At 54.2% G+C, this 15429-nt stretch overlaps 5 protein-coding genes across 5 annotated transcripts; 3 read left to right on the top strand and 2 right to left on the bottom strand.

Moving 5' to 3' along the window:
* Positions 1 to 1153: 1153 nt before the first annotated feature.
* On the top strand, positions 1154 to 3126 carry AB675_4931 (uncharacterized protein; the record flags this gene model as incomplete). The annotated part of the gene is made up of 2 exons (XM_018145104.1): positions 1154 to 1914; positions 1965 to 3126. 2 exons carry the CDS (start codon positions 1154 to 1156, stop codon positions 3124 to 3126), a joined length of 1923 nt encoding a protein of 640 aa, XP_017994557.1.
* A 1628-nt stretch (positions 3127 to 4754) lies between these two features.
* Positions 4755 to 6254, top strand: AB675_4930 (uncharacterized protein; the record flags this gene model as incomplete). The annotated part of the gene is made up of 2 exons (XM_018145103.1): positions 4755 to 4863; positions 4915 to 6254. The coding sequence occupies 2 exons, from the start codon at positions 4755 to 4757 to the stop codon at positions 6252 to 6254; spliced, it is 1449 nt and encodes a 482-aa protein (XP_017994584.1).
* A 485-nt stretch (positions 6255 to 6739) lies between these two features.
* AB675_4929 (uncharacterized protein) lies at positions 6740 to 7846 on the bottom strand (the record flags this gene model as incomplete). The annotated part of the gene is made up of 1 exon (XM_018145101.1): positions 6740 to 7846. One exon carries the CDS (start codon positions 7844 to 7846, stop codon positions 6740 to 6742), a length of 1107 nt encoding a protein of 368 aa, XP_017994581.1.
* Positions 7847 to 8396: 550 nt separating this feature from the next.
* Positions 8397 to 9869, top strand: AB675_4928 (uncharacterized protein; the record flags this gene model as incomplete). Its single annotated transcript, XM_018145100.1, has 3 exons — positions 8397 to 8609; positions 8655 to 9696; positions 9751 to 9869. The coding sequence occupies 3 exons, from the start codon at positions 8397 to 8399 to the stop codon at positions 9867 to 9869; spliced, it is 1374 nt and encodes a 457-aa protein (XP_017994577.1).
* A 2746-nt stretch (positions 9870 to 12615) lies between these two features.
* On the bottom strand, positions 12616 to 15150 carry AB675_4927 (Xylanolytic transcriptional activator xlnR; the record flags this gene model as incomplete). Its single annotated transcript, XM_018145099.1, has 4 exons — positions 12616 to 14099; positions 14153 to 15011; positions 15068 to 15081; positions 15135 to 15150. The coding sequence occupies 4 exons, from the start codon at positions 15148 to 15150 to the stop codon at positions 12616 to 12618; spliced, it is 2373 nt and encodes a 790-aa protein (XP_017994558.1).
* Between the last annotated feature and the right edge of the window lie 279 nt (positions 15151 to 15429).

Below are 15429 nucleotides of genomic sequence, written 5' to 3'. Positions count from 1 at the left end.
AGGCGAAGTGCCCAACAATGGCTGCCATACAACCATCCTCTCGGGGCAGGCGCACTGTGTTCAAAATGAAGAAGCCACGCCCCGAACCGCCGCCTAGCGCCGCCCGGAGTTTTAAGGATCTTCCCAAGTTCCGTTAATCGGAGATCTTGCAACCTTGATCTTTACGCGACATCATGGGAGCAGGCGGACGCGTTTGGCCTGTTTCTCACGTTCCTGTGACCTCTTCCGTTCGATCGTGACGTCGGCAGCTGATGATGTTACTGTGCCCTCCCTGGCCATTACCCATCGAAACAATTACCGCTCCAGAGCGACTCGCGGCGCCCGGAGGTCCTGGAAGACATCGACATCATCGAACTCAAGATCGCAAGTTCCTATACCTGCCTCAGAAAATAGCCGAGAGGTCTGAAGCGGCGGTCAACCCAAACTTGGAACAAATGAACCACTCGAACACTGAATAATAAACACCAGTCCTCTCAAGCAAGCGTTGCGTCTCAGGACCTGATTCGACCTCTGATCTAAACAAACCAGAGCAACCCTGACCCGGCCGCATCACGGTCGCATGATTTAGCTCCATATACGACACCACTCAAGCTCCGCCGAGGCCCAACTGTGCATACACCTTGCATTGGCTCGACTCAAAAACCTCTGCTCTGATTGCTCCTTCTGTTGTGCTCGATCTGTGCCCAAGATCACGCTCAACTCCTCACGAGCCATCAGACTCTCCAAGTCTTTCTCCTCTTCGACCGCCGAAAAGGCGTCACCTCCCGTTCGTCCCCTTTCTGGTCTCACTCTCCACCTCTGGTCAACGGCCTCTCACGATACGGCCTGACTCCAGTGTTTTGGTGGCTGGTCGAAACTCCTCATTAACGGGCTATCTGGTACGGTATTGTATCGGACCGCTTCTCAAAGGATTGTCAACCCGACCAGTGTCCACAAAGCCTACTCAGACTTCGTTCCGGGTCTTGAATTTCACTTTATATCTTCTCTTGCTCGCCTCGCCTGCGTCAGCCATGCTTTGACCATATTGCGCACAGTCCTCCTGTCGCCGATGCATATGTCTACCGTCATGGCAGATCGACTTTGAACTGTGGTGCCCCACCTTGTCCACACCGCCTTTTTCACAACCCACAACAGCCATCCGACATTGTGCAATATGGCACAGCCGTACCTGCAGCAACCTTACGATGTGCATGCGCCGGCGTTATGGGAAGGCGACGGAAAGCATAACTATCCTAGCGACGGCGCACACCTCGTCGACGGTCCAGCCTTCTACGACGCCCCATCCCACACGATGGCCGGTGCCCGGCTACATCGACAGCCTTCGGTCGTGAAGTTGGAGGAAGACTTTCATACACAGCATACATGGCAGCAGCGTCCGCACAGTCCTTCCTTCCAAGCGCGTCACTACTCTGTCCCGAACATCCCGCATATCGATACACAACCCCGGCACATGCCAAAGATGTACGAACAGCCGTACACACCTCATTACGGGCCTCCGCATGCCTGGCCAATGCCCTCGGCTTCTGGATCAAGCACACCTACGCCACACTACGGTCCTGTCGTGGAAGCCGGCATGCCTGTCTCCTTCAACTCGGCAACTGGCATGTACCCATACCAGCAGCACCCTCATCGATCTGTTGCCATGTCACCTCAGTCAAGTCAAGGTGGCTGGGTGTCTGCTACTTCGGACGATAGTGGAGGGCAACACGATGAAGCTGATAGTCCAAAGCTACGACCTACGTCGCCTATGACAGTCCAGAGATCAGATGGCATCCGAAAGAAGAATGCACGATTCGAGATCCCCAATCACGTCAACCTTGCTACTGTAGAGAAACTCATCCTGGAGGAGACGAACGACGATCGGAAGAAGGAACTCAAGCAGCAGAAGCGGTTGCTTAGGAACCGACAGGCAGCGTAAGTGATGTCGACGATGGCAACGACACTGCGTTACTGACATTCCTCAGGCTTGATTCCCGCTCTCGCAAGAGACTTGAGATGGACAATCTACAGACCGAAAAGAAGGTCTGGGAAGCAAAGCACAAAGAACTCACCGACGAGATTGCACGCCTTCAGACTGTGATGGACTATGAGCGAGAGCAGATGATGCATCAGCGGCAACAATATGAGACATTCATCCAGAGACTCACCTTCGAACGAGACGAGGCGATCCGGCTGCGGACTATCGAGACGACCGAAACTCGCCGCCAGAATAATGTGCTCAAAGACTGTGTAAGAGATCTCGAGAGGCAAGCGTCACGTGGATTTTCGACCTCTACTTCGGAACCATACAATCATGACGATTACCCCAGTTTTGGCAGCTTGGAGCTAGATGATGAGAACTGGGAAGACGAGTTCAGCCTTATCAACACCGAAGATCTGAAGATGGACAACGAAGACAGTCCACAGCGACAGCTCACTCCTCGCCCGCTGCCTATACCTCAGCATGTCGATGTCTCTTCGACCATTACGGTGCCATCCAAAGCAGAGTCTAGTTTCAGCTGGAACACTTTCTGCATGTGTCTTCTTATTGGCGCTTTCATGGCCTCTCAGCAGAGCTCAACCACAGATCAAGCAACGGCGGCAGCCCGAAGTCGGCTACGGCGCTTGACAATGCCGTCTTGCCGTCGCTTACGGACGAGTACCGCGCAGAGGCAAACAATGTCCTCAAAGCTGTGCTCGACAGCGACGGCGCTGGGCCAATGCTGCAATCATCACTCGTGCCATCGGCTCGACCCACGACGCTTGGCCACCCTCCACGTCACGCCAGTCCCAGTCACAGCCGTCGCGACTGGATACACTCTCGGCTCAGCTCACAACACCAACTCGCCAGCAACAGGTTGCCGCCGCCTTCGCACTCACTCCCGAACAGTACGAGCACACTGTCAACCCAGAAGGCTCCCTCGCCACCCCGACCACTCGATTGCTGAGCCAGAGGTCGTTCACAAACCGACGCCACTGCAAGTCATGTTCGCGAAGATGCAAGCCGAGCAAGATGAGATGGAACGTGCCGTCGGCCTGGGCAAATCTCGCGAGCGCTCTGTCATGCTTGATCGGGTTCCTGAGCAGGTTCTGCAGGACTTCAGGAGACTCATTGCTGATCGTGAGGGCAGAGATCATGACGCATAGGACTTTTTGACCGCCCGCTGTTGCTGGCTCTTTGCAGCGTTCTCCTTTGACCATGCATCCTTAGCCTTTCGTCGGCATGAAGGAAGGGATGCACCGCAAGCCTCCGCCGCATCACCACCACGCCCGCTCTTTCGAGTCGGCTCCCTCTACCACCTCCAGCATCCACATAACGACGCGTTTCACACGATCGATTAATGATGATACGAAAAAAGACGACACAAAGATATGGTTTCATTACCGTCCGGCCGCAGGGCCTACCAAATCACACCAGTATTGCATATTTGCTAGCGCTATTCATCACTTCTGGATTCTTACCATGTCTACCTCATCTCCTTTCCCATTCTCCAATACGACACGACATGACCTGCCACGCCTATGGCTCTTCCAATATCGACGACTTTCAAGCGACTCTATGACATCTACAAAGCGCTACGACAGTACAGAACATTCTGACGCCCACACGAAAGCAGTTCATCGCTGCGACGCTACCGAACCTTTACGACACGATTTTCTTTTGTATACTTTTGCATGGCATGCCGAGATAAAGCGATGGGCTTGACATGACACGGCTATAGGAGCCTGCGTTGAATCGACGAGTGGATAGAGGAAAGCCGTTGATCGCTGTTGCAAGAACAGCACCAATGAGAGTCGATGAGATTCAGGAGAAGTTGCCCGTGGGATACGACGATGACGACTTCATGTAGCGACCTTAGCTCAGCCGCCTGAGCGGATAGTGTGCATGAGCGAATGAATGAATGTATGACTTGCACGATGTCTTTCCAGTGCTCAAGATGGAAGTTCTCCTAACAGACATAAGTCTCTCTTTTTACAGATTGGTATCGATGGCGGTAGTATAAGGAAGGGTGATGGATGTGCCGAACGATTTTGAGAAGGCGCTGTAGAGCCCCGAATAGGAAGGTGCGAATCGGTGTTACTTGTATCACAAGCCTGGATGGCAGCTTTTTACAACCTACCACTCACTCATCATCATAGTAGATTCGTTGCGTTGGTCGGCTCCCATCTGCATTGTCGAGCAACTAAGCAATGACGGTCGTCCCGATACTTTAATCCTTGATGGACGGCTTTTGAAATGAGTTTGCACACCCAGGTTGAGCTTGAGCGGTCTTGACCGGGTGGCCGTCGATTGCGACGGCCGGGATGCTTTTGGCATCTCGAGAACACCAAATGCGAATCCGTCAATCTCAATTGCTGTCACAAAGCCTTTATGAGAAACACGAAGCGAAGCGCTGTTCAGTCGTCGTTATGGAAACCACAACCCGCTGCTACAGAGGACGATGAGTTGAGAAGACCTTTGCTCGCGTCCAAAATCGATCATATATAGGTTGAGGTCTTTGAGATGACAACATGGTAAGTGACATACACGTTGTTGATCTCCGTGATCTTTTGGTGTTTGGTCTCTGGCAAGTGAAGGTTGCCTTTTTGCAATTGTTTGCTATGTCGCCTAGATATCTGCAGAAAGCCTCTTCACTACAACAAACTCTACGCCTGTTGCATCGACTTGCTAAGAAACATCCTTTATCGCATCTGAAAATCCTCCCAGGGAGCACTCTGTGGATTGCTTCCTAGCAGGCTGCTCAAGCGACGTCTGTCCAGTGCTTCTCGTCGACATGGCGACAGGCGCCAATTTTCAGAGTGTTGAAGACACCTGCATCATGTGTCCCCGAATCGGCAGCAAGTTCTGTCCCAAATGCCACGACGCTCGCTATTGTAGCAAAGGTATTGAAGCCCTCTCCAACGCGTATTATACGGACTAATAGTGTTACATAGATTGTCAAGCGCTGGATTGGAGCAACCACAAGATCATATGCAAATCCTTCAACCACTCTCGACCCAGCGACCTTCATCGCCGCGTCCTCCTATTCCCCGGCGGCAACACACCACCGCGCTTCGAGTGGCTGGAGGCGTGGCCGATTTCTGCACTTGGTTTGCCTGGCAGTGGCGAGTTTCTCAACACACCCATCATTCTCGGAACTGAGAACTCGGATCTCAACAACTGCGTCTGGAACACAATTCAAGGTCGTATAGTTCGCCGAAAGAGGGAAGAGTCGCTGTACTATTTCAAGCAATCACAAGACGATCCCGACTTCCCTTCCCCAATGATTACGAACCATGGTCTTCGTGCTTTCACGAGAGCGGGTGCTTGTCGCGATTCGATGAAAGGGCCCATTATAGTCAGCAGAGTCGCTGAGTTCGAGTTGATGCAGCTCACTCACCGTGACATGGACATGAGAGACGCACGAAATACTGCTGACTGGCTAAGCCAAGTTGGTCGTGAACGTGGGACTGTTCACGCAGCCAATCTACGCGACACTGAGGTCCTTGGCACGACAATTGAGAGCAACGGTCGGGTCATCAATCAAGGCTGCCCCCAATTCAGCAACGTACGTATCACCGGCGACGATGTCCTTTGGACCTCCGAGGGTAGTCAGATTGCCAACCTGCTCGGTCTGCCTCTCCTGTTTCGATCGTCCAGCTACGGGAAGGGCACCCTCATTCCACATCCAGTTCTCGAGAATCCCGCAGCCACTTTGCTCCACCGCGATGTCATATCCAAGAAAGTCCTCGAAGCGTCTGGTCTGAAGGGCGCCCAGAAGCAATTGACCTACTATGGCGACCACAAGTTCGAAGCAGAACGTGAGCGCTTGGCCTTCGTGGGCATCACTGGCTTTGGGTCTTCCATGTCAGCGTACAGTATTGTGCCGGACACTTGCTATGTTGCTCGCGCCGACGGCAAGCCCCTACCGAAAGAGCACACGGAAGCTATCTGCTCCTACATCGCCGACAAAATCGAGCCGCAGCTAATCGCTGCCACCGATGACCTCTACGAAAATGACCTCGTTACCAAGCGCGACGAGATCTTGGACAGCATCACCAAAGACAGCTTCCTCGAGTACTATGAGGCTATGAGGGAGGAAAAGGTCAAGCGATGCAACATGAGCTGGCGCGACTTGCCCAACCCCTACGAGATCAAGGAATTTGACGTCGGACTGCTCAAGGCACATGCTCCTCGTGTTCCTACCTTCGTCCATCCACCAATCCCGCGGATCGGTCCCATCGAAAACTATGGTTGGCCTCCTAACGAAGAACGGACCTACCGAGTTGCTTGAGCTGATGATGTGGGCCGTCACGGCAGGAATGATGTTGGTGGCGAGAGAGAAAAGAACGCGATCGCGTTGCTGAAACATCAGGACCTGCTGGCGTGCATCCATGATGCGGCCCTCACATTCCCAACGCTCCTCAGACAACCGGCTCTCTCGAAAGATTGCAAGCGGATGTCTCTGATTCGGATAAAATCACGATCGATTCCTGCTCAGCTCGACGTTGGGGGAACGATTTAACGGTGCGAAGGCTAGCGACAAACGTCCAATCGAGCAAGACTCCTGAACGGGATGGGAGAGATGGAAGGACCTCATGGTCCAAAATTCGTACCTAGTATACATGTGTACTGGATATCGCGTGTCGATGCATGCTTCTGTACGCACTGAACTCGCGCCAGTCATCCTCCGACGGTCTCCTTCTCTTTCCAATGCCCGCTAACGACACAATGCCAACGCCTATGCCAATGCCCTTGTCTCTGCCTACCTCAACATGCTCACTTCGGATCATACTTCTCCTTCCAGATCCAACTCTCCCCAACCACCTTCTCCCCATTCTTCTCCGCCAGTCTCAGCAGCTGGGCTGCCTTGAACTTGTCCTTCTTCCCGCCGAAACCCTCTAGATAGCACCATGCCGCCTCCCGCATCGCGTCAGTCTCTCCCAAGTTCGCTGCCGTCTCGTAGTACTGCCTCGCAGCAACCTTATCCACAGGAACGCCCCATCCATTGCGAAAACAGTTCGCCAGTTCAAAGATCGCCAGAACCAACTCCCCTCTTGCCGCACCGCCTTTCTTCATGCCAGACTGCAGGGCAAGCGCCTCGACTTCGCCAGCGTCCGCGGCCGCGCGGGAGAGGTACGTCACCGCTAACGCCGGATCAGGCTTACAGCCCCATCCATGCCGCAGCGACAAGCCAAAAAGCACCTGCGACAACACATTCCCCTGATCCGCCAACTGATGGAACATCTCAGTCGCCCCCTCCAACTGCCCCGCCTCATGTAACCGGATCGCCTCTTGGATGTTCACATCCGCAGCCGCATCACTCACACTACGAGGCCGACTCGGGCTGCGCGGCTGTTGCTGATGTTGTTCCCCAAACCCAAAATTAAGACGGCTCATCTCATCCACCGGCGTTATAGCAGGCGAGGGCACGCCTGCGCTGGCCAGACTAGGGCTCTTCCGCGCCAGGCGGGTCGCGCGATCTTCCCATTTCGCTTCGGTGTCCTCGCGGTTGGACAGGTCGCGGAAGTCGTCGTCGATAGGGGGAAGGTCTTGGGGGAGGTGGGTTGAGCTGGTGCTTGCGGAGCGGGATTTGCGTAGCGATTTGCCTGACAGGTGCAGGCGTTGGGAGAGGCGGCGGGTGGTGCCCCCGCTGCCTTCTTTGGGGCTGGTGAGGGAGGGTGAGGAGTCTGATGGTGGTAGTGGTGGTTCTGAGGAGGGAGAGGAGGGTGATTTTGACTTCCGCCGAAAGTGTCCGCTGAAGCCTTTGCGCCGCGGGGAATGCGCTGGTTCGGGCTCGGGGTCTGGGCCGTCGGGAGGTTGGATGAAGTCTTGGGTGTGTGTGTCGGTGCGGACGAAGGTGAATTCGGTGGCTTGGGTTGCCATTGTGTTGTGTTGGGTGCGCGGGCGCGTTGGGCGCAAGGTGAGGACCTGCCTGCGGAGGGGGGCCTTTGTTATAGGAGGCCGAGAGGGCCAAGTGAGGCAGTGAATACGAGAAGTTGCGGGTGAGGTGTTCTTGCTGGGACGTAGTTTCGGAGAGGAAGGTAGGAGGTATCCCCGGACTGCCCCGCCTTATCGCCGGCGTCGACATCGACATCATGATCATGGCACCTGTAGGAACTTGTACTCCTTCCTGTCTGATTCTTATCAGCTTCACGACGTACCAAGGTCATAGGGCAGGTCTCTGGTGACTTTGGCATTAATCCTTCCGTGTGATATGTGAGCCGACGTCTGTGACTTCGCCGTCCTTACAATCTTGACGGAGCCACTAGACCAGCACGATGGCGACTTTTCCATTGATTGATTTACCTCAAGAAATTCTCGGACGCGTGCTGTCGTTCCTCTTGCCCGGAGATGTGGCACAATTCGGTCAAACATGTCGAAGGGCTTGTAGCTTCGTCAGCCCGGACAATCAATTGCTCTGGGTGAGTTCATTATGCCTTCTGGCATCTTCATCACGCACCTCGAAAACGTCCGGACGGCGCAAGAAGCCACATATGGTATTCGATCTACTGACGCCTGCCAGCGAGATGCCTTCCTGCATGTCTACGACGACCCGGAGCCGGCATTAAACAACCCGTATACATCCACTCAGAAAACTGCGGAAACGTTTGACTGGTATCAGGAAGTGAAGGCCCGCACCTCGACGGTAGGTCAATGTCATTTGACATAGATCAGTACTAATGCCACCAAGCTGAAATTTCTGGGACGCGGATGGCATCCCGACAAGCAAAAGTACACCAACGAGGACCAGCAAAGGCATCTCGACACTATATTGAGCATGATTGACACCGCCAGGACGCAACCTTCACCATCAGGAACCGCGGCAGGCGTGCCACATCGGCAGGACGACCGCTCATCCCGCAATATTGAATCGCTAACGTCCATCATTCAAGAGTCTCCCAACGGCCTTGAGCGCCTGATATTTGATATCGCCAGCCGTGACTTGTCCAAAGAGCCCAGCCGCATGACGCGATCAGTGTCCAACTCGTTGTTGGACAATCAGCGCTCCGCAGCCGCCCGGAGGCTGCACACGTTGCTTGGGCCGGCTCATCAAGACAGGCATGTGAGGAAGCATGCTGGCCGGAAATACGTATATGACTGGTCTCTGACGACCGAGGCAAACGACTATGGCCCATTCCTCAAAGATGGCTCCGGACGCGTTGACTGGACCTTGCTTGAGGCTGCCATGACCTGCATCGCTAACAATTTTGACATCTCTGTCGAGGGCCGCCTGTCAGCTCCCGTAGGGCTACATTACTCGATACCATACCGCACAGTGATCGATTCAACGAAGCCGGAGGACTGGGCTGGTGTCACTGGCAAGTGGTTGGGGACTTATGCATTTCTCGACTATGCCAGTCTGCTTGCATGGAACTCAGGTCTCATGGGCCACGATGTCGGCTTCCCGACGTTGACGGACCTGAGCAATGAGCCCGAGGCTTGCGGCGACTTGCTGATGATGGATCTGAAACTCGACGACAGCTTGCGGACTGATCCTGTCCTTAGATCGAATGTTCCATTTAGCGATAAGTTGCCACCATTGTATTTCAAGGGTACCTCGCGCGGATCAGAGTACCCGAATCATCCCGTCACAACGATCAAAGGCTTCTGCGCTTTGGTCGTCGGTGGCAGGGAAGTCAAGTGGAAGTTTGTCGTTGAGTATCACGGAGTCGACCAATGGCAGCTCGAAGGAGTTCAGCCTGGTGGCATTCGCTCGGGCGGTATCTTTGGATGTGAGTCCTTTCACCACGGCCCACAATGTCTGCAGAGGCGCTGACGCTTGATAGTATGGTCCAACGTTGAGCACGAACCCAATGGCCCTGTTGGACCATTCTGCTACTATCCGCACTCACTGTGTAAGTCCACTAGTGTGGTCCTGATGAGCAATCAAGACGAGCTCGAATAGGCTTGGCGCACGGGTAGGATCTATTGCCCGTCGTCCAGCATGCCAGAAATACACTGACAGTGCCACAGGTCAACCCTCACTACCACGGATCGACAGTGCCACAGGTCGACCCTCATCGTGACGGATCGCCAGAGACCTCCCCGAACCTTTCAATTTTCGCGCTCTGGAGCATATCAATATTTTGGAGACCTTCGACCTCGATAGTTTGTTGGACACATCGTACAACGCTGCTGTCGCAGTCCTGAGTCCGGTGCTACGAGAGATGTTCAACGGCAACATGGGCGAATCCTTTAGCCTCTAGCCCACCATGGAAGACTCTGATATTCTGAAGAACTTCGACTTCGACAGCTTCTTGACTAACGTCGACCAACGCCGCTTCCAACTCCAATTTGCACGGGGAACGATGGGAGCCTCAGCCCACAGGAACTACAAACGCTCTTGGAGCAGCGCCCACCGCGTCAGCATGATCGATCCGGGCAATGATGAGCACCGTGGAACAGTACTCGAACATCCCTTAGACATTCGTAATTAGAAGTCATAGCCGACCTGTACAGGCAGCTTGCAGTCGGCCCATGCTCATTCCTGAGGCGCTCCTGTCTCATCGGGCGTTCTCAGCCTTTAGGGCTTCTCTATAATAGTCTTGACAGCCAGGCGGCGAAGGCCTCGGCCTGCAAGCCACAAATATGCATATTTGACAATTCTCAAGCCACAAACCACTTCTGGTGGGCACCACGGCGGAACCTCGTTCTCAGCATTAATAGAAGTGCTGCATTCGTAGATGATCTCGCCTGACCAACAACCTTGACGAAGACGCAGTCACGGCCCTCTGCATCCTTTGAACTTCGCGAGCCGAACATGGCTATGACAAAGATGACGACAAGATCAGCACATCTGAAGTTGGGGTCGATCAAGCATTCCTGGGGATCAAGCTTAGCTGAGCTTCTAGGCTTCGTATAGTTTAAGCCCATGCCGAAAGTCCGTCGGCCAGGCCCTGTCAGTGCCAATCATTTGGGCCATATCCGCTCGGTTGGCTGACTTCGGCGCTCGCGTGCTGGAAATAACTTTTTTTGTAGCACTTTAACTCGATCTGTGTCTGTCACATACGAGAAATCGACTGTCGTGCAAGCCTATCTGGGCTAGAATGATCGCATCACTGCACCTACGGACTACTAATCCGTCATCATGCGGTGGCTCTGTATGGTGTGACCGGACCCTTTATTGCACGAGCACGCCATGTGAGCTACTGCATGAGCCACCTGCTCGGGAGTGGGAGCATTCCTCTCTGGTACGTTCATAAGCCTGGCATCGCCCTTCTGCCGCAGAGCAGCTTTCGATAACATCGAAATTCCTCCTGACATCATCTACCTTGTCGGCAGAGAGCAATACAGTGCAGTATGATGGCTCGATACCTGTTAGGGTTCGTGTTGTAAGTCACATCAGGCTGAAGCATCCTCTACAGATCCTTAACACATCCAGACCTACCTCAATCTTCGGTACCTCCGCCTCAACAGCAGACGCAAATTTCTTCAACGAGCCATCGACCATGAGACCTCGCCTGACTGCTGCTGCTGCTGCAATTCAGAAAGACGATTCGACATCTCCCAATCCGGCCAGTGATGCGAACTGCTACGACATCGTCGCTCGAGGACCTCAAGCAATGAACCATGCTGCGCTCGCTGCGTGAAGCCTGATGCACGATCAACTCTGAGCTATTCGCTAGGAATTTCAATCGACCCAGCTCTATCGACAAAGAGCTCTTCTGACTCCTCGGAGCTACACAAAGCTCACCGCCATCCAGTGACAAAGCGGTGTCTGAGACAGGCGTTGACGCCATCGACGCTATCGGTGTCTCCACAGCTCGGCATCAACCATTCCGGTCTCGAAAACATCCTCGAAGATTCTTAACATGTCCTCGGCACCAGAACCACAACCATGATGTGATCGTCTACAACTCTCCGTGGCATTCTACGACTTCAATGTAACCACTAGACTCGGATAGAGCTACCCATCATGCCAGAAGCGCAGATGCCGAGAACGCAACACTGCCCGTGACGGCGGCCAGACAAGCAGAATCCCCAAATGTCGATCTAGCGAGATAAGCCAAGCCCATCCGCTCCGTACGCCGATGCAAAGCACGCAATTCGACGCTACGATTGCTTCATCACCGGCAGCGGGCAAGTGCAAGCTTGAGGCGGCTTTGTACCGCGGACACACTTCGATCGTCGCGCCTTGTTGGGGCTCACGAGCATGTGCAAAATCATCCTGTCGAATCAACGACGGTCGTGTGTTTGGCATGCAGGCTAGCCTTGCCGACTGCCGTGTCTTGATGAGCTTGACTCTGCATCTGGACATCACTTTGCACGGGTTTGCTAGAGCGTCGGAGCTGGCTTGCTCCGCCAGCAAGGGGTTGATTCATGATGCATTCGTTGTCCGGAAACCGCGAAGACCAGGCTCTTGTTGCTCGACAAGGGCTCTTGCAGACGGGCGCTTATGGTTCCGACAGGCTGACCCCAGGTGCCAGTGCTGGAGTAATACACATGTCTGTTCTGGCGGGCGGGCGAGCGTCGCGTCGGTCAGACCGGTCTCGGTATATAGGCGGCAGTATTACAGGAAGGGCGTGCAGGAAAGACCATGTCTGAGAAGTGGTCTCTGTCACCATAAGGTGCAACAGAACTTGGATCTCCTGCAAAGTGTATACATCACGTATGATTCACAACATCGAATATCTTCGATTCATTTCTGTGGGCTACAGAGCCAGACCTCTACTCCCTCTCGTCCACCTGTACAAACTCAGCGCACTTCTCCTCGCCTTGACTTCCTCTGTCTCAACTTCACTATCCCGTCGGTGGTTCCCATTAGCCCCTTCTCCAGCGGCAGTATCGATCCCCTCGCCATTGATGTTCTTCCTGACCTCGTACAGCGTCGCCCTGAGCACTTTCCGAAACCGCTTCTGAAACTCCGTGCTCAACGTCACAACGCATACCTCGTGGGCTCGGATGATCGTTTCACAAGCGCGCTCGACGCTCTCATTCTGCCCGACCTGCGGCATCCGATCTGCGAAGAGCAGCAGAATGAAGGAGCCGTGGAGGAGGTAGATGCCAAGCAGGTACGGCATGAAGGTCAGCTCAGGATCAGCAGATAGGATCGTCTCGACAGCCTCGGATGCGAGGATCGCATGTGAAGCGCATTTCATGAACTCGACGGACGTGATCCAGTTGCTGATACCCAAGGAAGATGGACCATGTGCTTGGGAAGGCGACGGGGGTGGAGTGTCTGGGGACAGCATGCTGACAGCATCCCATTTGCCGTGGAGAAGGACGTGGAGGACGTTAACGATGAAGCGGGCGTAAGAGGTGACTAGCAATACTTGCCCACGTCTCAGTTTCCGTGCTTGTGGGAAGTGTGTGGTGGATGCGCTGAATGGGCCTTGGTCGGTTGGGGAGTAGTTCGTGCTCGGAGTCATGACGGGGTTGCCCATATAGTTTGCGGGGATTTGTTGGGTGCCATTGCTGTATTTGTCCACATCATGAAGGGCCGACAAATCGTCGATGGAACGTGCACAGCTCTCGAGGAGGGTCTCGATCATGGCTACTGCTGCGGTGTCGTTGAGAGTTCCTAGGCGAGGATGCGAGGAACGCCGATGGGTTTCGATGACGTCGCCAAGAAGAGTCATCAGCGGAGTGAAGTACTCGAAGAACCCAACGCCACTGACCACAGTCGGTGGTCCGAAGGTACGTCGAGCCAAGACCTCGGAAGGAGCAGTCTCCAGGTTCTCCCAGGTATCATCAGGCAACGGACTGTACACATGAACCTCGTCATCGTGAATGAAGAGATTACCGTTGAACGACAGCGCTAGATGTCGATCGAGCGAGAACAGAAGCCAGAACACTCGCCGTCTCTCCTCTTGCGCCTCAATTTCAGCTAACGGTGAGGACGTAAGGTTACTTCGACTGCGACACCCACACAGACTGTTCTTACAAGAGCCGTCAGCCTCGCTGCATAATCCATCGGTCCGGTTCAATCCCATTGATGTCGACAGGTTGAGGGACTTATTGAGCCAAATGAAGCAGTCAGGCTTGAAGTCACCTCCCGATACGACTATTGTGATAAGGATCAGAGTGAGCAGATCATCAATGGTCTGACAAGGTGGCTCGTCGGAACTCATGGTGTCGTCAAAATGCATGTGTGATGAGTGGGAGTGGAATATTTCCTCCTTGAGAAGACGACCACCTAAAGACTGGTCAGCACGGAACTATCGCAGTGACGGTTTCGGGCCTGCTCACCCAAGGCTCTGTGCCAGTGGTCGCGGTCTCGGTCATGGACGAGCGCCATAACAAGCACCCGCAATTTCTCGCATATCTGGCCTCGCCGACCCGGAAGTGACAGAAAAGGAATGTCCGCTGTTTGTGCACTTGTCCATATCATCGTGACAAGCAGAGCGGCCGTGGTCGGTCTGGGATTCCTTGGATGCAGCAGTGAGTGTCTGCGAATGACAGGCGAGAGTACGTATGGAGAGGCATGCCGGAACAGAGCAGAGTCTGGCTCAGCGAAATAGAACTCGAGAAGGTCACATGCCAGTTCGGCTTCGATCACTTCGTCTATGAGCGGCATGACGGGTTCCAGACATTTGTAACGACATGTCGCTTGTCTTCTATCGCCGCTGAAGTGCTGTGTCAATGGAGGAGCGCTCATTGGTGGCAGAACAGGGCGGCTGTGGTCTACCCCGTTGGTCCGTGTGGGTGGTGGAAGCGGCGGGTTGATGAGCTGGCTGATACGCCTGACTGGGTGAGCTATTCTTGGTCGATGCTGGCTATCCTCATCATCGCCATCTCGGATGATACGGGACATCACTTCCCCATTGCTGTAGCCTGCCCCCGGGTAGGCATCAAAGCCTGGCCGACTGCTCGGAATCGGGTCATGAGGAATGGTCTGAACTCTCTCGATGATCCTGGAGTCCTGGCCAGCATTGTTGTGAGATGGTGAACCTGATGCAGGAAGAGGGCTGTAGTGGTCCGGGAGGTCGCCCCAGATATCCGGAGACACGGGTTCCGGTGATGCTTGTGGGACATGCCCTAATCGCTGAGACAGTGGCTTGCGCCCGCGTTTCTTGACATCTCTGGCATAGTTGCAGTCATGGCCGTACTCTACATCCCAGAGGCGTCAGTCTTCGTAAAATTCCTTCAGCATGGCCAGCATACCTTGACAGCGTCGACTATGTGCTCATGGTCAGTAGAGAGCAACCACGAGGCTTGTCTGTCCGCTCACCATGGATGTTCTCCATCGCATCGCACTCGAAAGCTCAGGAGAATTAGCACGGTGCGAGGAACGTTTTTTGTCTGCTCGCTCACCTTGAGCATTTGTCACAGGCCCGTCGAGTCCTCTTTCGAGGCCCGTGACCAAGTGTGGAACGCTCGTGGGCTGCTTCGGTTGCGGGAGACAGATGCGGTTGTGGAGAGCTGACCATAACGAGATCTAGCCGCCATGCGGCGCTGAGTTCACTTTCATGCAATCCGGGGTTGATGTAGAGAATGAAGCAACGGATAAATCGACCCCGCGAAGT

Source organism: Cyphellophora attinorum (genome assembly GCF_001299255.1).
Source record: "Cyphellophora attinorum strain CBS 131958 chromosome Unknown Contig55, whole genome shotgun sequence".
Classification (NCBI taxonomy): domain Eukaryota; kingdom Fungi; phylum Ascomycota; class Eurotiomycetes; order Chaetothyriales; family Cyphellophoraceae; genus Cyphellophora; species Cyphellophora attinorum.
The sequence above is the reverse complement of the archived record's forward strand: the minus strand, read 5'-3'. Positions and strand labels throughout refer to the sequence as shown.